At 40.0% G+C, this 27322-nt stretch overlaps 1 protein-coding gene across 1 annotated transcript in view; it reads left to right on the forward strand.

Moving 5' to 3' along the window:
- ADAMTSL1 (ADAMTS like 1) overlaps positions 1 to 14904 on the forward strand; it is a 347780-nt gene extending 332876 nt beyond the window's left edge. Inside the window, exons 25-30 of the mRNA XM_042877544.1 lie at positions 4647 to 4847; positions 6635 to 6815; positions 10647 to 10854; positions 12105 to 12214; positions 13117 to 13337; positions 14683 to 14904. Of these exons, the coding sequence (XP_042733478.1) occupies positions 4647 to 4847; positions 6635 to 6815; positions 10647 to 10854; positions 12105 to 12214; positions 13117 to 13337; positions 14683 to 14789 (1028 nt within the window). The 3' untranslated portion in view covers positions 14790 to 14904. The remainder of the gene's footprint in view (positions 1 to 4646; positions 4848 to 6634; positions 6816 to 10646; positions 10855 to 12104; positions 12215 to 13116; positions 13338 to 14682) is intronic.
- Positions 14905 to 27322: the final 12418 nt, after the last annotated feature.

Below are 27322 nucleotides of genomic sequence, written 5' to 3' on the forward strand. Positions count from 1 at the left end.
AATTCCACTTTCCAGAGCTTTTTAGAAAACAAGTTGTTTTACTAGAGCTTGAAAACTCTTTTGCTTTTTTAATGGGCCCACCATGTAGTTGTATATTTGGGAATATTTTTACAACTTCTCTTGGATTGGGAATGGGCCTAGCTCAATTTCTATTGAATACAGAGTAAATTTACAATGCTATGTAAACGATATGTAATAACAGCAACATGTGTGGCACCGGGTAACTAATTTAGATGTTTTGAAAACAGTATGAAAGCCATGTCAAATGTTTAATATAGTAAGATTCAACTGCTCCTTTGGAGCCCTAGATGGTTATTTAAAATACCTTCTTTTTTTTTTTTTTTTTTTAATGCTACTGTCATCAGTTGAATTGGCTTATTTCTAAATACATGCCTTTCTTTATAACATATGAATTAATCTCATTTCTCTGTCTTTGTTAAAAATTAGGGTTATGCTTGTATTAACATTAATCCTTTTTTGGGTGATTTCTAGGATCACATTACCCTTTGTGAGTTTTATTTTACCCACTGTATGAAAGCACTGAGAAGTAAAGTAATATGCATAAAACCTGAGTAAACAATGTTAGTCAAAATTTACACTGTCTACTGTTGGGGAAAATCTTTACCCTTTAAGAAAAATTGCACAGGTTTATCTCTTAATTTTGCCACTTCAGCAAATCAGGTTTTGCACAGGTATTTGAAGACTTCCAGACATGATCTTACCTTACCTGTATTTGCTTCATTACCATTTTTAAAAGTTCATAGAATCCGGGAATGTCCCATGTTGAAAGGAACCCACAGGAATCATCCAGTCCAACTCTGGTTCCACACAGGAGCACCCAAACTGAGACTGTACGTCTGAAAGCACTGTTCAAATGCTCCCTGAACTCCAGCAGCTCTGTGCTGTGACCACTGCCCTTTGGAGCCTAGGCCTTGACCACCTTCGAGTGAAGGACCTTCTAATGAGTCCTGTCAAATTTTGTCCTATATGCTAGGTACAAAAAGGAATTAAATTTAGATTTAGTGGTTTAAATTTGGGTTTAGTACCATAGGTTTAATATGCGTTTCTCATTTCAGTCACCCAAGTTAAATCAGGTGTGACTTTCATCATTGAATCAAATTATTCCGAAGTAATGTAGATCAAAAATCCCAAGTTGCATGGAGAGATCACCAATGAAGAGCAAGAATATAAAACTGGACTTTAATGTACAAGCATGTATTGAATGTTAATACTGATGAATTCAGACTGCATGTTACAGCATGTGTTCATGTCTGGGCTTTTCTAACTAAGCCTGTCTCTTAAATAGGAAATAATATCCAAAGATGAAAGTCTAGATTTGAGAGGCTAGAATTCGATTTCCAGCTCCACTGCTGGCACTTGATTTGGCCCTGAGTAAGAAAGTATGCATGCATCTTGGTGTCACACTGGAACAGATTGCCTAAGGAGGTTGTGGATGCCCCATCCCTGAAGGTATTCAAGGCCAGGAGGGATGTGGCTCTGGGCTGCCTGGTCTAGTGGTTGGTGACCCTGCACATAGCAGGAGGGTTGAAACTAAATGTTCATCATGGTCCTTTTCAACCCAGACCATTCTGTGATTCTGTGATTCTATGATTCTCCATGCACCTGAGTCAGATGCAGGCAGAAAGGAAAATGTACCAGACAGCAGCTTCAGGGCTGCAATTGGAAAGCTAACCAGAGCCCAGACTGCAGGTCTGTTTCATTTAAAGAAATTTCAAATTTCAAAGAATATTCCTCATCCCACGTCTTCACTCAGAGTCCATCTTTAATAAATTTTGGAAGGACTGTGATTGGTGAGCAGGTCAGTAGTAAAATAGAGAATTATTTGTCAGACAAGTATGAAAACGTGGGAATAAATATTAAGAATTTTAGGGATTTTGAAACACAGTTCTGTATTCTTTTTCCTTCTATTACAAACTTTATTTAGTAACTGCATTATTTATTTGACACTTTCACCATTGTTCCCATTCAATTCTGCTGACTTAAGAATTCCTTCCTTATAGAAAGAATTCTAGAGTCAGTAGCATTAACATATGCTACTATTGTTCTGTAATTTAAGCGTGCAAATGAAAAATGAGTGTATACATGCTACAGATTTTCTTCACTTAGCATTAGCAAAGTACCCCAGAATCTTTCTACAACTATAGTCATGCAGTGAGCATTGCAGAGGTATAACAGGGTCTTGAATTTCATCTGCACTGTGCGTTTACTGTTTCCTCTCAATAAATGATTTGCAATGTTGTGAAATGTTCTTCCTTTCCCAAATACCCTCCTGTTGTCCTCAAAATAATAAGACTTTTCCAACTAAATGATGTAACTCATATTAGATTTCTGGGTTTTTTTCTCCAGCTTTTGCACATTTGTGACTGCTTCATCCTGGCTTTGAATTAGTTCAGAGTCATGGAAGACTTTGAAAGGGAGGCTAAAGGCAGTATTTTCTTTCTCTAAGAAGAGCTGAAGAAGGTCCCTATCATGCCACAAGTTTAGCTACTCAGAATTAGCCCTCCCAGATTTTTTCTCTCTACTTCCCCAAGGGTTCTGATGTACTAACAGTCTGCAACAGTTTGTCTGTTTAGAAATAAAGCCAGTTGTTTTTTTCCTCAGGCTGTTTGTTAAGCTTTGGAAGGAAAAAGCCATCAGTATTGATGGGGATGGGTAGGAATAGAGAATTAGGTGTTGTGAATATGCATTAAATTGCATTAAAATTATTACTGGGAAAGGGATATTAATGGAAGATTTTTTTTTTTATTATACTCTTACTGGATATGCATAAAACATTATCCCGTATCTAATGTGTCCATACATGTGGGAAACATGTAGGAAATCTCGCTTGCAAAATGTGATTGATTCTTGTTCTGCATACAAAAATAAGGAGTATCCATTGCATATGAGTCTCACAGGTGTTAGTAAAGTTTTATTGTCAAGGAAAAAAATGTAATAATTGCTCACTGGTGTAACATATTTAGACACTGTTAGTTTTTTCCTTTCCTTCTTCTCATATTATTGATTACTGGCTGTTGCTTTAGCTAGTATCGCCGTATGCTTATTATGAAAGAAGAAACAATATGATAACAAGGGAAATAGTATCAGGAAAACTACACTGATCTGACTGGCAACAACATTTTTAGAAGACAAACAGTCATGAGCTACAACTAGTTGCATACTGAGGTTGATTTCAGTTGCTCTGCATTTAACATCAAATTGATCTTTCTGCTTTCTTCACTTATCCTGTGTAGACTGTTTGCAAATGCCAACAATAAAACTGAATTCACAGCAGCCCTTTGTCAGTTGTCATGGCTATGTGCTGACCTGAGGAAATCTCTGCAATTCTCTTAGAAGACATGCAAACTATAAAAAATTATGGTACCGCAGGGAAAATCATACAGCCACTTATTGTTAAGTTTGTCCATTTCCTAAGTATTCCTTTATTTTCCTTTCCTTTTAACATAGGCACCCTTAAACCAGTAAATCAGTTAGGCTGATACCTTTCACATCACTCATTTTGTTAAGAATGAATATCTCCTGGAAACTGGATGACTTGCTTCTCTGAACAAGAGCAGGAAAAGGTTTAAGTATTCAGAAAGAACAAAAGAAATAAGGTAAAATGAAGCATAACAGGAATAAATAGCTTACAAAAAAAGGAAGAAGGAAGTCAGCAAAGAAAGCTGTGTCTTTGTGGTCAGGAAGTGCAGCATTAAAAAGAGAACTGCCAATAGTGAAACTGCATTAGACCTTGCCAAGGAAACTAAAACAAATAGCAAAGACTCTTTATTCTTTTAAATAAAAAGAGAACAAGGCAAGAGAAGTGACCACTGTGAGCAATGAGCACTCTCTCCATCTTCCTTTTTCTTCTTCCTTTTTTTTTTTTTTTTTTTTTTTTATTTTTTTTTTTTTAAGATTTTGCTGCATTAATTAGTTCTTTGCCTGGGAAACATTGCCGCTGTAACTGTGTGTATTCCACACCCGCTGGGGACTCCTTGCCCTTGGTAGTATGCATTTAATACAGAGTGAACAAGCCCCACACAGCAGTTTCATCTGGCCAGCACCCTGCCTTACTGTGGATGCAGACCAGGGGTGCCAGCAAGAGGGAGGAGAGCTAAGCTGCATATGGCTAGTTGCCAGTGGGAGATCCAGTACATATCCTTCTGATGGAAGTCAGCCTAAGATGTAGATCCAGGTATTATAGATGCTCCCTTTGCCTCTCAGCATGCAAACTTCTGATTTTCAATTTATTACAATAAAAAAAAGAAAAAAAGGTGGTTAAAATAGGGTTGCTGGAGAATGAGTTCTATTTGAGGTACTTTTCAAACACACAGCTTATGCTAAGTGTGCAGCCTCACTATCCTATTTTTCTCAATAATGCAATGAGGATGTTCTAAAATAATGGGAGTCTTAGAAGGTTGACTATAAATATTTCCAAACTGATCCAATATTTTCGTGTGACTGATTAGCTTTTTGGAGGTGTGGGGTTTTTTTTCAGCTGAAAAGGAGGAATATTATTCATGTCTTTCATTCTAGGAAAATGAGAGTGAATTTGAATGCAAGTGACTCCTTTATTTTGACCACGTCAAGTAATTTTGCAGTATGTTCAATCCTCAGCAGGGTTATGTCATGTTCTTTTATTTTAGGTTGTGCTGTGGATGGCCATCCAACTCCAAATATCACCTGGCTTTACTCTGGAAAGCCTCTCACTCTGAGGCATCGCTTGCTAGCGGCAGGACACATTCTTCAGATACTCAACATCAGTGATGCTCCTGAAGGAGAATTCAGCTGCCTTGCTCAGAATGAGGCTGGTTCACTCTTACAAAAAACTTCATTGGCAATACAAGGTAACTTTCCAATTTCTGTGCTTCTCCCCTGTGAAGCTTTTGACATTGACTTCCCTGCATTGCCTTTCTTGTCCTAAATTTCTTGGCTCTGAAGCCAATACTGTGATGCAAAGCAGGAAATTAATGTTTTGATATTCTACCACTATGGATATAAATTTGCAGGCCTAGCAAGAAACTTGCAGCATCTTCGGTTTCACTTGCTGTGTCATTTTCCCAAAATGACAGTTGATACTTCTGGCCTGCTCGGCAAATAGCATGCTTTGCTGATTCAAGTTATACCCATGGCTGCTGCATTAGCCTAAAATTCCAGACAGAAGTGTCACAGGTCAAACCTCTAAGATTAGAAACCCCTCTGTTAATCTTCTAAAGTCAGCATTACACAGTGCTCAAAAACCCTTTGCTTGTAAAACTGCTGTAAAAATAAACCGTGTTATTTTTACCCTAGAAATTAACTTAAGGTGACGAATCCACTGAACTGAGCAGTGTGAATGGGTTGGAACAGAATATACGTCTTTCATTTTTTGCAGTTGACAGGGGTGGAGTGGAGAAGAATTTAACTTTTCCTTAATTTTTACAATAAAACTTCTCAGAAGTGCTGCAAATCCCTTGTTTGCCATAGTACCGATGATCTCTGTGATTTGCCTGTTGAGATACACACTGTTGTAAGATAACACTATTAACTGCAGCTAGCCATGACTTCTCTAAGTCATACTCCTTTACAAATATAAATGATTAAGAATTAATCCTGTGAATTATTGCTGTAAAAGTATGCACACTGTATTTTTGAATACATGGATTTGAGTTTGAAAGTGTGCCTTACAGATGTTGAAGCAGATTAATTTTATAAATCTACTTCCTTTCTTTTATTCTCCTACTTTGGGGTGATCCAGTCTTTCCAATGGCAGGATCTAAGGACTTCCCAGAAGACTCACACAGTCCTTCACAGACATGTGAGAGCAAGAATGGGTCTTTTTAATACTTGGCAGTATCTGCTGAAGGGGGATCTTCAGCCTCAAAGCTCTCACAGAGTGAAAGGCAAGGTGGGATTGTGTCATCCTTACAGCCCTTGTATTCTCCCACCACAGTTTTGATATTTGAGTTTGTTTTAATTTTATTTTAACTGACCTTCTGAAAAATCATGAAAAGATGTAGTGCCAGGAGGACTAGTAACACCTTTTTCATGAACCAAATGGAAAATCTGGCTGAATATAATAGGAAGAAATCCCTAGGCACTCAAAAACCCAATTTAAGGGGGGAAAAAATCCTCATCATTTGCATTTGAGATGTGTACTGTACATACCAACTTTTGAGGGTTTCTGCAGTATCGTATGTATGTTTGGTTGCATACCAGGAGCTTACATGTTTGCCAGTCATGGTGCCTGCTCTCATTTTCCCAATGGCTTTCTGAAGTTCCTGAATCTATTCCGCAGATAGCTAACAGATAGCTAATTACCCACCTAAGTTTGTATAAATGCCAGGATTTGTAATGCCCCACATCCCTGTCATTTGGTATCACTGACTGCCCTAGAATGTCATTCACCTTCTATGTCTTGTGCTTCTGAACACAAAAAAAACAAGGGGGGATTTGTCAGAAGATATGGTCAGTGCCTTATATAAGCTGGAATTCTGCTCCTTCTTTGTCCGTTGCCTGGTGTCTTGCAAGCGTAGTTCCTTTCACGAGACACTGAGTCTAAACTTTTCATCCTGGAGAGCAGCTATCTCTTTTCTAAGGATTTCTCACTGGCAGTTTTTAAGTGTTAACATGACTCTCACTTGCTTTTTGGCAGACTACCAGTGGTCAGTGGACAAGCTGATGTCTTGTTCTGCTTCCTGTGGCCCCAAAGGAATACAGGTGCCCCAACTGAGGTGCTTACTGGATGGGACTGAAGTCAATATATCCAACTGCAAAAAGAAGCCCAAGCCAACCCTGCAGCCCATCGCATGCAATAGGAGAGACTGCCCTTCACGGTTTGCCTTTATTATACTAAAATGTCATAGATGCTTTTAAGATGTACTTCAAGAGTTCTTTGCAATGGACAGCATGCCCTTATAGCTTGCTGCTGCCTATCTAGGACAAAGTCATGGCTGAACGAGAATTTATGAGTGCTTAACATAGACATTGGGAATTTTTACCAAGATTTGTGAAAAATGTTGACAGTACATAGTATATAAGGAGTGTTTATCCCTGCAGTAATTTGGTTAGAAAAGAATGAAGGAGATGTTGCCTACTGTTTATTAGCAAAGGTCACAGCTTCATGGTACTTTTGAATTTTCTCTGATAGTGTGAATAGTCAAGAATGCTTTTCAGCATTTTTACACTAAGGTAGAAAACTGGATTTCCATCTCACTAGTCATTTAAACTTATAAGCTTAACTATCAGCTGATGTTACCTAGGCAGGAAGAGGTGGGGAACAGTGCCTTCTGCTTATTGCAGTGCTTCATGAAAGAAAAGACTTCACCCTAAATGGAGCCTTCAAATATTGTTGTATGTTGCAATAGTGATTCTGTGTTGCAATGTAAAGAAAGTCATGTGCTTATAGTCCTCCTCCTACTAAGAAGCAGCAGATTTTTAGGCCCTTAAAGGTTAGTTCCTCACTGGAGAAAAAGCAGTGACATAGTATCTTTGTATTTTAGTAGCATAAATTAAATACTCTTCACTTAGCAATGACTAAAAAATGAACAGAAGAAAGTAAGCCTTAGAATTAATAATCTGGACCATTGGAAACAAATCTGGGCCTGGGTCCCGTACCTGTCCTGTTTATCATCTCAGTCAGTGACCTGGAGCTGGGGACAAATGACACTTACGTGAATTCTGCAGGTGAATTCTGCAAGCATGGGAGAACACTCAGTATATCTAAGAGTGCAGCTTGCTATCAGGAGAAGCTTGAAAGAGGTGGGCCAACAAGAACATTAACAGGGACATACACTGAGCACTCAGAAGGATACTATTTCTACCACCCTTTAGGTGGAGTAAAGTCAATAAACCATCACTCCATGAGCCTCATCATTCACCCCATTCAACTCATCCAGACTATTAACACTGCACCTTGGATGTTAGACTACTGAGGGAGACAGTCTCAAATGCTTTGAGGTGGACTGGGTAAATGACTTCCACTGCCCTCTTCTTGTACTCTGGTCTGGTCATTCTTTCCCAGTAGTCAGTCAGGTACCCTCAGAATTTTCTTAGGGATCAAAGTAAAATCAACTAACTTCTAGTTCCTTTTATATCTTCCTTATGGCATTTTTTTTTTTTTTTTAAATAAGGGAAACATTTGTCTTTCTGCAATTGTCAGGACCTCTCCAATGTCCATAACCTTTCAAAGGTTATAGTGAGCAGCCTTGTAGAAACATTGCCCTGCTCTCTCAGCATCCTCACCCATCTAGCCCTAACACATACATTTGTACAGTCTGAGTTCTCTTGGGTAATTTCAGCCTTATCCTGTGTCAGATGTAAATGTTATACCTGTTCTGAGCTCTGCACACAAGAACTGCAGGATCATAAGATCACCCAAGAACTGCAGGATCGTAAGATTTTTCTGTCCCACACGGCTTCATACCGCTGTATTCCAAAGGCAAAACAGGCAAAAAGCTAGAGTTAGCAGCTCCTCTGGGATTATTGTTTTCCCTGAGCTTCTGTGTTGCCTGAATATCAAAACAAGCAGGACTGCAGCTGCAGCTATAAAGCTGAGAGTTCCCTTAGCACAGTGGAAATGTCTTTTGCAAATCCCATTGGACTTGGTGGGCATGAAGGGGGTCAGACTGAGTTCTACCTCCTTTTAGAGACATGGTTTCCTTGTAACTCACTGCCCATGTAATCCCTCACTTTTCAGTTACTTGTAAACACAGTGGAGTTACAACAGCTTGAAAGACTTTTGACTGTGTTAACATCTTTCCCCTCTTCTGCTGCATCCACCCCACAGAACACACTGACACTTTCCTCCTTTCACACCCTTCGGTGTAAAGAAGACTGCATCCCAAGATGTCTGATCTGAAAATCAGTTTAGTGCTCTACTCTCACCATGTTTAAAATGCCCAAGTTCTGCAAATCAGTGAGTCCTTAGTAGAGATTTGTATAAGTAGTTTTTTTTTTCTATTTTTCTGGTTTTTCAGTTTCTCCTCTCCCTTGTTTTCACAGTGGACACAGTGTGTTTGAGTAAACAAATACTTACAAAGTGGTCAGGATCTCAAGAGACATTTGGTACAACTTCTCATTCAGCAGAGTTATTTGAGACTGGCATTTATATTAAAAAACAGTCTAATCTGATGTCAGGAGAGGTGCTAAGCAACCTGATGAGAACTAAGCGGTCAGATTTACCAGTCTGGTTGTGTCTTGGGTATATGGCAAGGTTCTGTTTCATTACCTTTTCTATATATATTCCTACCCATTTTTGCAGGCAACTGTTTTTTGAGCTGCCAGCTGAGTCATAAGAAGGAAACCAAAAGAGATTTGGTGAAATATAAAACACACTCATTAACAGCAGTTTGCATTAGTGATGGCAGTAAATTCCATGGAAATAGTTTATGTATGTCCTTTTATACCTTTCCTGAACTGTAATGTGACCCATACTCCTGTCTCAGTTCCTGAAAAAACATTGAGACGTATGCTTGGAAATTGAAGTTGATTGAAATGCAGAGCAGAGCTTTACAATGGAGGGATGGGAAAACTTCAATTTCAACCTCACCAAACAGCAAGAAAATAGTAGTTGTGTCTTTATTTTCTTTGTCAGAAGTTTATCTGTTTATATACTTGTTTCTGAAACTACAGGAGTTAATTGCTTGCAGAACACTGAGGAATAGTAACAGATGCCTTTCCATAGGCCTAGAGAATACCTATTGCCTGTTTTGTGAAGTAATCATAAACATTGCCATAGGAGGATGAGATGGACACTATCTTCCTCCCAGTAATACAACACTTTTGCTGGGAATCCTGAAACTTAATGACTGCTGACTTAACCATAAATCTCCTCAGGGAACAAATAATCAGTTGTGTCATTCCTGTTCCTATCAATACCTTCCAAGTCCAGTGAGTCTTCCAACTAATGATAAATTGTCAAGATTGTGTTAAGAATTTGTGCGTTTGGACATAACAGTTTGGACAAATAATTTGGGTAATTGTTTTCTGTCATTAGAAGTTTTTTATTAGTTATACTGGATTTTTTAAACCCCTGATAATACGGAGTTGACAAATGCACAGTCTGAGCTCAAAAGGAAAGTCAAAACATATCCTTTTTGTTTTCTGTACACCAACTCCATCCTTGTACAGCCTTCGGGCTTTCCTGGATTATCTCAGCTGTCAGGGAGATAACAGAGCAGGCCAACAGGCTTTAGCAACTTCTTGGCTCCTCCTCTGCCAGCAGCGAGTTCAAAGTGCCCTGAGAGCTACTCCATCAACTTTACAGGGACAGTTTTTCCTGCCAAGGAGTGGAAATGGGCCATAGCCAGTGACTGCAACTTGTTGTGAAGGCCCCTGTTGTGCAGTGGTGTGTGAGCAGCCATGCCAAACCACTGTGACTGGACAAAAAATATTTACTAAGCTTTTAAAAACAACATTAAGAGGAAAAAGTGGATTCTGGGCCCAGAGAACCCTCAGAGAGATACTTAAATAAAAAACGTGCTCTTTTCTCAGCTTTCATCTTACAACCAGTTTTCAATGGCTATTACAGAGGTCTGAGTACAGTACTGTGATGCAAGTCATTGTTAGCTTACTTTGGGCCAATACATTAAGTCTTGTTGACACTGATGATACTGCAGACAGTGCACTTATTTGCACATTAGCGCATATTTGCCTTTCTCTCACAGGTGGATGGTAACATCATGGTCTCCATGCACACGGAGCTGCGGTGGAGGAATCCAAATGCGACGAGTGACATGCCAACGACTGACAGCAAAAGGCAACTCTGTCCCAATGTCAAATGAAGCCTGTGCTCAAGCGTCCAAGCGCCCGGTGGACACACAGAACTGTAACAGGCAACCTTGTGTTGAGTGGGTGGCCTCCTCCTGGGGCCAGGTAAGGAGCATGCTAGCAGTCTGAAAACAGACTCATTCTGTGGATGAGGAAGAGGTGACAGAAGATGAGAATCTGTGGTCTGCATGCTGTACTCTGCAGGCTTTTGAGAAGGCGATTAATTTGCTTAGTGCTTTCAACTTTGTATTTGATACAGTGCACGTTTGAGTCTCTGTACCTTCAAGCAGTCCCCAAAAGAACCACATGTGAACAGGATTTCCACTGCAGACTCCTCTTTTGTCCCCAGTGGAAAGGTCTGCCCCCAGACAGGTTACAGACAGGTTACAAGTCTGGAAAATAGCATACTGCCTTCTCTAAGTCTACAGGTGCTCTTTGAACCTATGGAATGTGTTTCAGTTTAAGTTTTCAGGAGTCAGATCTGATGGCTATGGTAGATTTGGTGGAGCGTTTACAAGAAAACAGTTCTAAAAGATTCTAATGTTGTCTGAGAAACGTATAAAATAGAAGAATTCACTTTGTAACGAAATGCAGGAGAGATCATGAACCTCCCCCTTCCAAAACTTCCTTCTTCCTCACATTAAAGCCCCTTTCTTCAAATCCCTTGTCTGTTCTGGAATATAATGGCCAGATACGCATCAAGCAAACTGTTCACTAACTGTTGATTTAACTTAAAACAATAGAAACACATGCTTAATATCCAGAACTAACTGTGATTTAATTGAAGGAGAAGATTAGAAGAAATAAACAGCAAGTGTGAAACTGATATGCTTGAATAGATTAGGATGGCTTCATTGCTGAAACATACTTTCAGATATGCTGCTTTCGACATGGTTTCCTTTCTTGTCCTGCAATATTTTTTTTTTCCAGTGGAATATTTTTTTGGTTCAATACGTTCTTTGTTATTAACAATTTGCTCATAAATTGTGGTAGTACAAGCTGCAAAATGCACAGTAAAAGGAATGTATTGAGATTTCCTGTATGGATCATTGGCTCTTGGCTAATGATGTGAGAGCATTTTGTTTGCCCTACAGATGTATTTAAGATTGAACTATTGAAGAGGAGAGGGTAATGAACCTAGAGAGCAGATACAGAAATGCTGTTTCAATATAGCTGGAGGGGGTGAAGTAGGACAAACGATAATTGTGTGCTTACCTCCAAAGTGTGCAGAACTGCAGGAAATTCTTGAAAGCTGCACAGTTACTGCATGGGAGTATGCACTTTATTTCACCAGCAGTCTTATGAAACGAGAACACTGACTTTTACTTCCATTAAGCGGTTTTCTGTTTTCACAGTGTAATGGGCCTTGCATTGGGCCACGACTCGCTGTACAACACAGACAGATATTTTGCCAGACAAAAGATGGGACTTCTGTGTCATCTGATCAGTGCAGTGCCTTACCGAGGTAGGACAGAAATACCGTACACCACTGTTCTCTGAGAGATTTTGAATAACCTGGAGGTTTAGCAAACATCTTTTGGGTTTTCCCTATGCAGCAAAGTGATTATGCTGCAACCTGTTAAATTATGCGGCATAAACCTCAGCAGGCTTAAGCCAAGACTTCATTCATATCAGCTGCAGAGGTAATAAATACATAAATAAAAATAAAATTAAGAAAATAATTTTAGAAAAACGCACAAGAGCAGGCTAACAATTGAAGAACTGGCATAATAAAACCTAACTAAAGCACTGTGCTATCTCTGAGAGCAGGAGTGCGTTCATTATCTGTTAGTGATGAACTTCCAAAGCTTCCAGTCTCCCTGTCTCGCAATTCAGCACGAGTGCTAACTGGATAAGAATGACACAGCATTTATTTTTCTTCAAATAAATTCCACTGACTTTATAGAAACATACTTATTTTCCATTAGACTGCGCTGAAGGAAAAAAGAGATTATATAAGAACATTTTTTGTCGCCTGTTGATCACAGACATCAAAAAGTAACAAACCTTTGATGTGTTTGAACGGGTGCTACTTCATTCATTACACCTTTTTAGTGGCATTCTGCTGCAGCATTTATGAGCTGGTGATATTTAGGTCAAACACTCCGGCAATTCAAATTTCTGTTTAACTCCAGTTGTCCTATACCAGTTGACGATATCTGAGGGTCTAGCCTGTGAGTGCAGTTGAAAATTGCTTTTCAGTGCACTGAGCTTATTTCTGCTTGCACACAGTGAAGACAGGGCTCAGAATAAGTAATATTTGGGGCGTGCAAGGCTTGCAGTACCCAGGGCTTGCACAGTGCCAGGAGTGGCACACTTCTCGCACAGTGCAGTAAGTGACTTTTGTCCCTTCTCTTTTGCTCACAGGCCTTTGAGCACTCAGAACTGCTGGACTGACATCTGTGGCGTGCATTGGAGGGTCAGCTTGTGGACAGTGTGTACAGCTACCTGTGGAAACTATGGCTTCCAGTCCCGGCGTGTGGACTGTGTGCACATCCGCACCAACAAACCCATGCTCGAGCACTACTGCTCCTGGAGACCACGGCCAGTCAACTGGCAGCGCTGCAACATCACGCCCTGTGAGAACAGTACGTTTGTGAGCAGAGGGGTGGGTGTGAGGAGGGGGGGAAGCCTCTGGGTCCTCCATGTGGAGTCATGTCTCCGAAATGCAGTTCTGGGCATCACAGCTCAGCTTTCTGGAGAACCTCTAGCTTGAACACATGCAAAACACATTGTCCAAAGCTCAGCATCTTGGTGGGAGGGCATGGTGCCTGCTGTGGTTTGTTGGCAGCAGTGCTGACACCAGGGTTGCATGCCCTTGCTAACCATTTAAAACTATGGCTATGCAACCTTAGCTTTCTGTTGATGCTACAGCTAGGAGAAAAAATACAAGTCAGAAACAGTGTTCACTGTATTTTAAAGAAGTCTAAATCCACTGTGTAGGTTAATGCTGGGAATCGTTGACATGGAAGCTGCTTGCTTTCAGGTGACAAGCAACAAATTGTGCCTGCAAGAGGAAAAGAAGTTAAAAATATATATTTTTTTAATTAAAAAATAATTAAAAAGAAGAAGCAGCAGAACAGATGCTTTAGTTGTTGCTGAGCCATGCTGCACAGAGCCCAGGTTGTTTGAGCTTCTCACACTGCCCTGTTAACAAGGTGGCTGGAGGTGCATAAGGAGCTGGGAGGAGCCAGAACCAGGACAGTGACCCAAATTGGCCAATATCCCCATACCGTGTGGTGTGATACAAAAAAGTATGAAACACTGGAAAGTTGGCTGCAGAGACAGCCACTGCTCAGAGACTGTCTGCATCATTCAGCAGATGGTGAACAAGTGTGTTGTGTATCACTTGTTTTGCAAGTATGCATGTATAATAATATCATTACAGTTATTTTCATTTTCCATCTTAGTAAATAGATTTTATCTCAACCCACAAGTTCTACTTTGTTTTTTTCCCAATTCTCTTTCCCATCTCACTGGGAATGGGAGGAGTGGTGCTAGTGGCTGTCATGCTAAGCTGCCTGCTGGCTTAAAGCACAAAGAGTTAGAAGAGAGCTTCAGTGATCATCTATTCCAGCTGCCTGACTTGAGGTTTTTAGAGCTGTCCTGCTGAAATGAATTTCCAGTTTCATTTACTACTTCATCTTCTGTTTAACAACTGTTACGAAACTCTAGAGCATCAGATGGCAAACTGTGCTGAGTGCTGGAGCAGCTTCAAAAGCCATTCTCACACTCTGAAAGCCATAGCTGCCCACTGCATTCCCCTTTGATCCTTTAGTGGCTTACAGTCCCCACTCAGTGTCTGCAGCAAGTCAAGGTCATGCTCACAGTGAGACCTCCCAGCATTAAAACTGTTTTGAATTGCTCTCAAGTGAGAAAATCTTTCTTTCACTGCTTCATCACCATCTCTCCTTTTTGTTTCCCCTTTGGCAGTGGAGTGCAGAGACACCACAAGGTACTGTGAGAAAGTGAAGCAGCTCAAACTCTGCCAACTCACCCAGTTCAAATCACGCTGCTGTGGGACTTGTGGAAAAGCTTGAAGGCGAATGCAATGAAAATGGAGGAACAAGGGGATCTCAGCTTTTGCTTCACTGAGGCAAAGACTTCTGCAGAAAATAGAAACAGAATGGAATTCTTTTTGGTTTTTTTTTTGTTTGTTTGTTTTTTGTTTTGTTTTGTTTTGTTTTGTTTTTTCATTTTATTTATTTATTTCCCTTTAAAAAGGAAAAAAGAGAAGAAAAAATGGAAAAAGAAAATCCTTTACCAAATTGTTGTTGTAAAGGGACTTGACAAATTTTCCCTTTTAGATATCTGGGAGACAGAATGCAGCAAAACATGGTCATGGAGGGTAGATCACAAAGATTCAATGAATCCCAAGCCACTGGGCCTGAGAGGAGTGGGGTTGCCCCATAGTCCATGTATACACTTGGGAATACACCATCAGATAAATGGAGAAGTGGATCAAAATCAAAATATAGCATCACATTCAACCACCAAATCAAACAAATCAAACAGTCTGATACATGGTGGGGCAAACAAAACAAAGACTAGACATTCATCGGTGGAGTATACAGACCCTACGTTTGTCTTAGACTAATTTGGGTATATAAGCATATGATACTGCTTTATAAATCTATCAGTTACACCCAACATTGGATTTCTTTTTTCCTTTCCATGTCCTTCTCATCACAGGCCTTCAAATGATCAGTGGGAGATCTTGTTAATCTTTGAGAATCAAGTCTGGTGTCTGAGAAAGTTGAGCAATGTTTTGTAATGTGAGTGAGTCTAGAAGACATCTGAAAATGTTCACAAGTTGCATTTGTGTGAGAGGGTTGGAGAAAAGAGTGTTGCCTTCAGCATAAAGGTGATGATGTCAGATATTATCTAGGAGAAGGAAAGAAAGTATGATCTGCTGCAGGCAGGCTGTAACACAAACCTGCAAATGCTGTCTTGTACAGAACACAGGCAGGTAAGATGTGGAAACGAGAGCTGCTTCGCATCCTAATTCCTACTAATGCTTACTAGGAATAGGTAGGAGTACCAGTACCCAGAGTTAAGGAACTTTCAGAGGTGGCATTTTGATAAGAAATTTGAGGAACTGGGTTTTTCTTTTCTGCTAACATGGATATTTTCTGTCCTGATGGCCAATCCTTTCAGAAAAGTAGTAGATATTTTCTGAAATTGCTGGCTGTTCCTACTCAGTAGGACCAGAATAGATTCAGCATCAGCCCCAGAGGACTAACACTAAGAAGATTTTTAAAATTTGCTCCTCTATGGCTGTTACACAACAAAATGAATGCTGTAAAGCTGCACATTTATAACCCAGGTACAAGACTCTAAAGAGATTTTCTAAAAAGTGAGCCTCAAACATCACATATTGCATGCTGTCTATGAACCTTTCTCCATGGTCAGTTGCAGTGGTTATTCATCCAGTGAAGTGCTTCGTCCTTTTAGTTCCTGGACAATCCTTTCTCTACTCTGAATAGAGCCTTAAAATTAGAAGAGATTTGCAAAGGAGGAAGTTTGAGCATCATAAAAAATCTAAAGGAGATCTGTCTGGATGTGAGGTCTTGGTTCAAGACCATTTCTAAATTAAAGGCTTGGTTGTGCCTCATCCCCCATGGGGCTCAGGCCTTGTGGTGCATTATTGAAATGCTGTTCAAGTGCTGCTGTGTTACAGCTTCCATGATGTGGCTTTTTCAGCAAAACTGGAGTTCTCAGATCAGTGTCATGTTCAAGACACTGACCTGTCTCTGGTTGCTTTGGAACACATATGTCAGTGGTAGCTCTCACTACAAATGGGTCTTCAAGAAATAGTGTTGCTAAGCTTCAGTGTAACTTTTTATTTAAAAAAAGAAGAATGTCTTTCTATGTATGTAAATGTATATCTTTTCTGTATATTTATTAGGATTTCTTGTATAAAAAGTGCAATATTAATAATTGTACATTATTTTGTCCAGATAAAACTATTTGTTTGGGTTTTTTTTTAAATCTCCCCAGAATTTTGTTCCTCTAAAATCTATGGTAGTAGAGAAATTCTCACTTGCTTTTAATTGAGGATCTGCTTCACTGTGCACAGAGTGCTTTCTAAAATATGACATGAGGAAAGGATGATATTTTTAAAGGATAAAGAAAAAGGATTAAAGGATGATAGTTATGCATGGAATGAAGGACAATTCCTTAATACTAACAATAATAAGAAGAAGAACAATAAGAATGTGGTGGACATTTCTAATACAGTAGTTAACAAAAAGCAGCACAGGGAAGTACTGACATTTGTTTGACTGCAAAGCATATTTATATTCATGTTGAATGGCAGCTGTGTAACTGTGCCCAGGATAAACAAGGTGATTAGATCCGGAAGAGCAGTTGTGTCATCTCTGCACAGTGTGAATTTAATTTCATATATTTGTTCTGTGAATTGTGACTTGGCAGCATCTCAATAATATAAGATTTCTGGATTATTTTACAAAAGGAATTTTTCTTTCTCTAACAAGAAGGCAAACCAGCAAATTTGTATTTATATAATTTTTGTACAGGTAATGCAGGTTACTTACTTAACTACTGCTGTCTGATGTGCTGTTAATATTAAGTTTAAAAACAAAAGCCAAACAAGGAGCATGCTGTCCTTATCCTGTATTATAGTGGTAGCAAACAGCTGTTACATTAAATATATATGATCACCATCACCCTCTTTCCCCACAGCAGGAGCTACCCTGTCGTCATTTCTTTTAAAAGTCTCCAGACATTAACATTCTGCACCCAGTCTTGGAGAACTTTTTGAATTCTTCATCACCCTTGCTTTACTCTTTTCCACCTCTGCAGCTCTTTTAGGAGTAGATGGCCTTTGCTGGTCCTAGGTTCATGGAAATCAGTAGAAGTGATTTTTCATACACAGGAACTCTCAAAGACATTTTGTAACTCTCCTCAGTAATCTCTGGTGTGAAGCAATCCCCACAACCTAATATTCAGTATTTTCTTATAGATCTCTGCTGCCTTCAGTAACTGAGCTTACAACTTCTTGAAGCATCGGGAATACGCTTAGAAGAAAACCTAGTCATGATCAAAATTACTGGGGGGCGTTAGGGAGGGTGGGAATAGGAATAAAGCAAAGACATTTTCTCTTAGAAAAGACAAACACAAGTTTTGAAAACTAAGTTGATTCTTCCGTTTTCAAACAAACTTTATAATGTATCTTCTAAAAAGGAACAATGAATTTGTTTTGATTTACTGAGAATTTACCCAATATGATGTTCCTAGTTGTACCCGTTGAGACACCTGCACTGCAACGAAATAATACCTCACCGAAGCACACGTACAATTTTAGGCCGAAGACAAGCCCTGAGACTTTCAAGTGACAGAACTGAATGAAATGGGAATTTGTAATGGGAATTGGTCATTCATTTTGAGTAAAGCAAGTTGAAAAGCTGGTGTTGATGTAAAATGAAAAGCAGACCAGCTTAGATTCTCCAGAGAACAATTATTCCCTTTTTATACATATGGCTCTTGTTACTAGTCAAGTCTGAATGCTTTCAGAACCTTCAAAGCAAGCTTCCAGTTTTGTTCTCCCTACTAATTTTCACTGAAAAAGAAAAACAGTTGTGCAACAAGCAGAGAAATGCAGTGCTGAAAAGTTCCTGACAGGAGACTTTTCCCAGCCTCCTGTTCTGTGGAAAAGTAAGCACATCTAAGCTACTCCTTTAAAGCCACAGAAACCATGGGGAGAGCTTTCTGAAGTAATCTTGGAATGTTTTTTCCTACTATCTTCCATCTTGTAGGGTGGAACTTACTGGTTCAGCTTCTTTCAGAATTTTGACTCTCTAGCCTTCCCTTCCCATTGCTTAAGCTAGTTTATCTGCACCCTCTCTCATTTTTTAGTTCTTGTAGTTGGGCACTCACTCCAATGCATAAACAGCACCAGTAGCTGGAAAGTAGTCTTGAATGATTTGCATCCCCACTTCATATTGAGGCTTCCACTTGCAATAGCTTCACATTTTGGCTTGTCCACTTCATAGCAGTATTGCTGCTGGCATACCTCGTCTATTAATATTAGCAAGATTAGAACCCTGATTTTTGCCACTGGAAATACTGTTATATCACCAGTGTGGTATAACTCACAGAGCTCTTCAGTGTGTTCTTTATTTCAGCTTTTAAGTACTAGATGTAGGGAAGGAAGTATGGAGTGATGTTAACATTTGAAATAGCTATTACAACTTGTCAGCTTCTTTTTAGAGACACCGACTTGGTTAGTGAAATATAGATTACTGAATCACGATGTGCTCTAAGAATGACATGTGTCAACATTATTACTGATTTCTATCTACTGCTTCCATCTCACCCTCTTTCCAAGTTATCCTATTAAAGATAAAGGTAATGATCACCATACTATGTGTTCTGTACCCAAACACTGATTCATAAATAAATTTGTTTCTGTATCCATGTAATCTGAAACCTAAATCTGTATAACAAACAGGTGAGCCAAGCACTAGCTGTATTCCAGACTTTCAGGACCATCAAAGTCCTCCTAACTTCTTAACAACTGTCAGTGAGTCACTAATCATTTCAGCTAGTTCATACAAAGTTAACTTTATTCATTCGGTTTCAAACTGTTTGAATGCCAGATTTTCACACAGAGTACCAGTGTAAACAGATGGGAAAATCAGAATCACAAATGCTTGCTATTGCCCTGCATATCAGCAGACCACAGTACAGGAATCAACATTTTTCTTTATCCTCTCATTTAAAAGTATACATGAATTTATCAGTGATCTTATGTATTGACTGTCACGCTCAGTATTTATTTATGAATACAAATATTTTTTTGGCTTGTTAGCATTTTCACCCACATTGTTTTTCACTTCCACCCAACTTTTTCCATTTTGTTTAGATTTGATCAAAATCAAATCTAAGATCTAGTCATATGCCTAGCCATTTTTCACCACATCTTGCTATAAGACTCTTACTTTACATATATACTTATACTTCTATAGGTAGATCATAGAAATTATGTTCAGTAATTTGTAACCTAAAGTGTTATTTGTCTACATTTATAAGAGGAAAAGCAAAGGCACAGCATTTCAATTACATGTTCCTATGCTCCCCTACTTTTTCACTGAGATACAATTTACTTATTCTCAACTTCATACATTGAGACATCTATACAATAGTAAATTGTATTTTGCCTTTACCCCTCTGAGAAGGAAATACAGTGTGAAGTCTCATCTTTTCTTCATTGATCACTGCTGAAGACTGAAACTAGAAAGTCCATGAAGCCATAAACTCCAGGCCTTCTCTTTGACCACTGTGCTTATGAAATCTAGAACAGCCCATACTGAACTATCAGATGTGTTTTGGATGCCAGAGGCAGCAAGGCTGAGAGTTAATAAGTGCTTTAGCTTTAGAGAAGTATCATTGCCCAGAAGAGTTTTTTTCAAATGAAAAAAAAAAAGAAGAGAGGAAGAGAAATTGTCAAAATGAAGTACAAAGAAACTCATGGATTGTACTTAAAGCCCATCACCAGTAGTTGCTTCCCTCTGGTCCTTACAAAAGCTTATGCTCTTATAAGAGGACTCTATGCTTTAAGAAACTTCAAGATTAACACAGCATATAATCGCTTCTAATCAGTTACAAAAAACAAACAAACAAACAAACAAACCTTGTAAGTACTGTTGTTGGAGATAATGATAGCAAAGCATGAGCTTCCTATCTGAAGTGAAAGTATGTGACATAAAATGAAAGATTGAAAGTTGAAATATATGCTTCCAATGCCATCAAAAATTACAATCAAATGTTTTTCACTCTCGTGACATTTTCAGTAGTGCACTTCATTTTTTTTTTTAATGCAGAAAACCCACAGGTTGCCCAGAGAGATGGGAGAAGACCCATCCTCAGCTTTGAAGGTCAAGCTGGAGGGGGCTCAGGACACCTTGATGGAGCTCTATGTGTTGCAGGGGGGTTGGACCAGAAGATCATTCAAGATCTCTTCCAACTCAAAAAATTCGATGATTCTATGATTGTAGGACCTGCTCTTCCCTTGCACTTGTCAACTTTACAGCAGTGCCTTTAGTACTGCTATTGATGAGCATGTGCTGGCAGACCTGCAGACACTACAGCCACACAGAAACATACGATTGCATGGGAATGTCTTCAATGTCCCTTTCTGAACCTACCAATCTGTACAACGTGCAAGTCATTCTGCCTACTGTCTCCTGTGAATTACAATGCTCATCAGTCCATGAGCTGTAGCAGATGGGAATAAGCAACCCATCCCTCACTCATTGCTCCTCAGCACTTCACTTCGCCCGTGCCAACAGCCTGCAGCCAGTACTGCCCCCTCATTTACCTGCACAGCTCCAGAGAGCTCTGTGGGTCTGGCAGCTGACCAAGTGCCCTGCAGCCAGGGGAGCAAGAGGCCATTCAGCTGGCTGGAACCAGGGATAAGGTCTGTGAAACTGACAGATGGGGCTTACAAGCCAATACAGTGAACAAGCTTTATGCTACTTCTTCACACTACATTTTTCTATCTTTCGTGCCAACATTCCTCTTGCCATTTAGGAGAGAACAAAAACAAAAACAAAACAAAAACAAACAAACAAAAAAGAGCATTTCTTAAGTCTTTAAGCACTTTGCAAAGAAACGCATTAGATTTGTGTAGACATTAATAAAAGTATGCAGTTTCATGTGGCTAAAAGGAAAAGGGGCACCAGAGGATTGTGCTCTTGCTACACATGAACACTGTTTGCTTAAGTTGCAGCAGGATGTGAGTGACTGTATAGTAAGCACAGTTATGCACACATGATTAGGTTGACGTGGGCATGGGAAACCACTCCCTGCTCCTACCTTCCTTGAACTACAAAGCAGTTTGCCATTTCTAGTTCTCACACGAGGTCTGAGTTTACTTTGCAAACTCACTATGGAAAAGCACAAAAACAAAACTTGAACCAAAACTTGAACCAGACAAGCTGTCAACAGCCAGCTCTCCAAGTGAGGAGTCAGGGCGGGTTTTTTTTTCTTTTAAGGAAATGTTCAACATAGGCATGTCCAACCTGCAGCCCGTTGGCTGCATGCAGCCCAGCCCAGCTCACTCTGTGACCACCCTTGCCCTATCCTGTCATGGCAGCAGTTCTTCCCGCCAAGCAGCCTGGCCTAGCCCCTCAGCACAACCCCAACTTTGGTGTGCTATTAACTCTACCTGGGCTGAAACCAGGGCAAAGTGCAGTGATAACTCAACTGACAGAAAATAGGTTTATGCATTTTGATACGTTGGCTATGCACAGTCCTGTGAACAGCAGAAAATATGTAACCGTGCTTTCCATTTTGATAAAGCAATTTGAGAAGAACTTTCAAGATGGCTGAAAAAAATCATCAATTTTTCATTTTATTTGCAATGCCATTTTCGGTAGACTTAAATACATTACTTCTGAATTTTCAAATTGAATGTGGAAAGTTGTAATCAAAAATCTGATTGTGTTTCTTTACCAGATTTTTATAAGCCCTTCTTAACATGAGAGAAATACCCCTTGCTTCATAACCACATCTTATCCATATCATCACTTTTGGGAGCACGTGCATTTGTGAACAACTGTTTTCCAGGATGAAGTACAGGAAAAGTAGTGGTTCTACTCTGACAAAGTCCTTGAGAGCTCACTGAGAATTGCAGCCACAGACCTTGAACCAGGCTGATACATTAGTTTCTCAAAAACAAGACCACAAATCCCACTAGATTTTGTTGCCCTCTTTTTAAAAATGTTTTAATTGAAATAAATAAATAAATAAAAATTTAAGCAAGTTTTGTTGCTTATGTACATCAACTGTATTACATATTTTATGAGGGCTGCTCCAAAAGTAATGCCTTCTGTTTATTATGTTGGCTTACAATGGCAGAGGCAAGATGGTGGTATGGCAGTAGAGGCTGAATCTTCCCACCAGTATTCCATTGCATCTTGTTGCATGTGACAGATGGCAGCAGAGAGGCAGTCTGACACATTGGCTTCTTATATAGTAGTGCATCTTATGCAAAGATGTGTGATTGAATTCCTCCATCCAGAAATTATTGCACCGATTGACATTCACTGATGCTTGCTTAATGTTTATGGACACCAAACAGTGGATCTGAGCACAGTGAGGTGGTGGGTTCTGCATTTCAGCAGTGGTGACAGTGACAGCGGGTCACCTCCACTGGTCCACACTGTTACAAGCACAGTATGCAGGCTCTTGTTCATTGCTGACAAAAATACATAGCTAATGGGGGTGCTTATTTTTAAAAATAGCTTTTTGTAGCTGACAATTTTCTCTATTGAAGAATGTTATTGTTCTCTTTGTAGCTATTGTAGTTTCCATAGAAATAAATAGGATGCATTCCTTTTGAAGCAATATGTGTATATATATATATATGAAATTCAGGACAACTCCTCTTCACTCAGGGTAGCGCAGGATAGCCAAAAGGTTGTACACCCATGGGTTAATGGTTCTGCTGAGGAGTAATTTGTTTTGGGCTACATGGGGAGCTCCCCCTGCACTATTCAGTAGGCTGCTGGTTTTGTGGGCTTTTTAAGCATAAATTACTTCTTTAAAGAAATAGCCTATAAGGTTGGTAGATGCTTGTTAAAACACTTCACTTAGTGAAACTCTGAAGGAATCAGTTTTCACTAATAGCATACAACTTATTGATTTTATTACCGAAAAAAAAAGAAAAGAAAATCTTGCTCTTATCCCACTAAATACAAATCACAGCGAATTACATTCGGCTGGGAGGGTCCCATGGGTGTGTTTCTCCTTGATCAGAAATGCAAAGCATGGCATGGGTCTTCTGGTTGGGGAAAGCAGTCCCCTGAACCACATGCAGTGGCGCTGGGCAGTGCCCTCCTCTGGCACCCAGCTGGGAATACGTCCCTTTGCCACCAAGCATAGCACCAGTGAGATTAAAGAAGCCAGAAATAAAAGGCCCTGTATGCTGTTAACTCTTTAATATATATTTTCCTTCTCTCCCAAATGCATCCTAAAACATCTGTGCAACAGATATCCAGACAGATGGAGAATGAAAATCAGGTTGTTCCAAAGCAGCATTTTCCCACAAAAACAAGAAGAAAGGCACAAGCCATCAAATTACTACTTCCAATGTGGGAAAGTGGCAAAGAATGGGGAGGAAGTGGGATTTGTAACAAGATCAGCCAAAAACAAATTCTGCTGGTGGTACTACAGAAACTTCTTTGTGAAAGATCTCCATCTCATCAAGCCCACTTGGCATTTCTCTGCCTAAACAACTCTTTACAGCTGAGATGATGTGGCTCCCTCTGGGGGGTCCTTTCCACACATCAGGAAAGTTAATTTTTTTCTCTCACAATTGAAGGGTTTCCTTTTTCATACATTAAGTCCAACTGCCCGTGGTCTCTGGAGAACCATGGCCGGTATTGGTATTGGTTCTGTCTGTGCTGTGAATATGCTCAGCTCTTGCTGAAGAATATTGTGTCAACACTTTTTTCTTAGTTCTAAAATATTTGAGAGGCTGGTAATTTGCTTTCTATCTCTGGCAATCTGTTGCACTGGTTGAAGCCCTTTCAAGAGCTTGTAAGCAGAAGAGTATGTAATTCTACAGCCTCTACAAAAAAACTAAGCCTGAACTACCAGACGCGTGCTTCCTTGTGCACTGAACTCCTTCACTAAAGATGGTAATTTGTATGGTGCCTCATTTCAAGTAAAGGAATTAAATAAACTTTAATCTGATTAAAGCACTCTTTTGCTTTTAGCCAGATTGGCCTGGTGAAAATGCAGTCAGACATTGCTGATGTTGTTGCCAGCATGGGAGATAATAGGAGAAAAAATGCAACTGAAGGTGAAACTGTAGCAACCCAAGCTCTAAACAGTTTTCATTTCTGTGGAACCACATCTTTCATCATTCAAGTAAACTCATTATGTTCTCCATTGTTATCACATGATGATTTTAATGAGTTTTTTATATACTTTGAGTCAGAAAAGTCATGGAATCATAGAATGTCTTGGGTTGGAAGGAACTTTCAAAGACTACCCGCTCCAACCCCCACCTGCCATGGGCAGAGCCGCCTCCCAACTGCTCAGGTGCCCAGGGCCCCATCAAACCTGGCCTTGAATGCCTACAAGGATAGGGCATCCACAGTTTCTCTGGGCAGCCTGTGCCAGTGCCTCACCACCCTCTGAGTAAAAAATTTCCTCCCCCATCAACCTTGTTTTTTTACTATTAGACCATGTAAAAGTTTGTCTCTCTCCAGTTTCTAAGTTCCCTACAAGTGATGGAAGAACATCTCCCCACAGCCTTCTCCAGATCAAAGAAGGCCACCTCCCTCAGACTTTCTTCATTCAAGAGGTACTTCAGTGCTCCGATCATCTGTTTGGCATCCTCTGAATCCATTCCAACAGCTTCACGTCTTTCTTGTTTTGTGGGACGATGCACTTGGATGCAGTACTGCAGCACAAGGGCAGAACAGAAGGGGACAATCACCTCTCTCATCCTGCTAGCCACCCCTCTTTCAATGTAGTCCAGGATACTGTTGGAATTCTGGGCTGCAAGAGCATACTGCTGACTATATCCAGCTTTTCATCCACCAGAACTTCCAAATCCTTTCCCACAGGACTGCTCTCAAGGAGTTCTCCCAGACTGTATTTGTGTATGGAATGGCTCTGACCCAGTTACAGTACCCTTCACTTGGACATACTGAACCTCATTATGTTTATGTGGAACTACTTCTCCAGCTTTTCCAGGCCTGCTTGGATGGCACCCCTTCCTCCCATTGTAACAATTGCACCACTCAGCTTAGTGTTATCAGCAAACGTGCTGAAAGTACACTGAATCCCACTATCCAGGCTACTGATAAAGATAGTAAAGCATGCCAGTTCCAACACAGAGCCCTGAGGGACAGCACTCATGACCACACTCCACCTGGACATAGAGCCAATGATCACAACCCTCTGGATGTGACCATCCAACCAGTTAATTATCCACTTAATAGTTCAGCATTCAAATCTACATCTCTCCAATTTATATATAAGGATGTGGTATGAAATCATATCAAGGGCTTTGTAGAACTCCAGGTAGACAACATTAGTTGCTCTTCATTTGCCCACTAATTCTATAACTTCATCATAGAAGACTACCTGGTTGGTCAGTCATGATCTGTCCTTGTGAAGCCATGCTTGTTGTCTCAGTTTACCTCCTCAACTCACATATGCCATAGCTTAACTTCTGCAAGGATCTGTTGATTGTCTCAGTCAGAACTCAGACATGAAGCCCATTAGCCTGTAGTTTCCCCAGTTTTCTGTTTCAGCCTTCTTTAAAATGGCAATGATGTTTCTCTTCTTCCAGTCACCTGACAGCCACAGCTTTTCAAATGTGATGGAAAGTAGCTCAGCAACCATGTCAGACAGTTCCTTCAGTTTCCTAGAATGCATGTCATCTGAACTCATAGACTTGTACACACTTAATCTCATGAGGCAGTCTCAGACTTGCTCTGCTCTTCCAGAGGGATGGATTTTGCTCTCCCAACCACCACCTAGAGGTTCAGAGATGTGAGAGACATGGAAAGAAGCCTGACTGTGAAGCTGAGGTAAAGAACTTGCTGAGTATCTCTGCTCTCTTCATATATTTTGAAGTGACTTTTACCTTCTCATTTATCATTTATCTCCTTTGCCAATCTGTTCTGACCAATGTACCCATAGAACCCGCTCTTGTTATTTTTCACATTCCTTAGTAAGTTCAATTCTGTGTGTGCCTTTCCTTTCCTGATCTCCTCTCACATCCAGACAGCATCCCTGTATTTTTCTCAGACCACGTGTCCCTGCTTTCACTACCTGCGCATGTCTTACATTTCAGCTTCCCAGCAGACATCCGAGTGATTGAAATCCCCCATCAGAATAAGAGCCTACAAGCACAATGCCTCTTGCATCTCAAGCAAGAAGGCCTCATCAATAGGATCCCCTTGAGGCAGCCTGTAATAGACTCCCACCAGATGTCCTTTATTGGTAATTTTCTCTTACAAGTCCTCAAAATATTCGTGGCTGTATCTCAGAGGCTGCCCTTCACAATCTACCCATTTATCAACATTCATCCACATAGAGAGTGAGTCCCCTGACCCTCTTATCTCTTCTAAAATGCTTGTAGCTCACAATCATAGTACTCCAGTTGTGTGATTCATCCCATCACATTTCTCTGATAATGATTATGTCATGGTTTTCTAGTTGCACTATGGTTTCCAACAGCTCCTTATTATTTCCAGTGTTGCATGCATGGTGTAGAGGCACTCCAGCTGGGCTATTGGCTGCGTTACCCCATCTAATTGCAAATCTGGGACAAATTTGAGGTTTTCCCTGCTGTCCCCTAGAGTGACAAAAATAAATCTTAAAAATTCTTTACTTGGTAATTGTGCATGATGTATGTATGTGTCTTTGATGGAAGTGAAGAACAAGGTCAGATCTCAGAATTTGCTGTCCGGCTGTTACTTCCATCTGTGATTTTGTAGCAAATAATACACCTGAAAAGGTGGTTCTACCCCTGTCATCATGGAAGTGCCTGAATTATTCTTATTCTAACAATTAATCACACCAT

Source organism: Lagopus leucura, unplaced genomic scaffold, assembly GCF_019238085.1.
Source record: "Lagopus leucura isolate 7727_CA_CO unplaced genomic scaffold, USGS_WTPT01 Super-Scaffold_100018, whole genome shotgun sequence".
NCBI classification, from domain to species: Eukaryota; Metazoa; Chordata; class Aves; order Galliformes; family Phasianidae; genus Lagopus; species Lagopus leucura.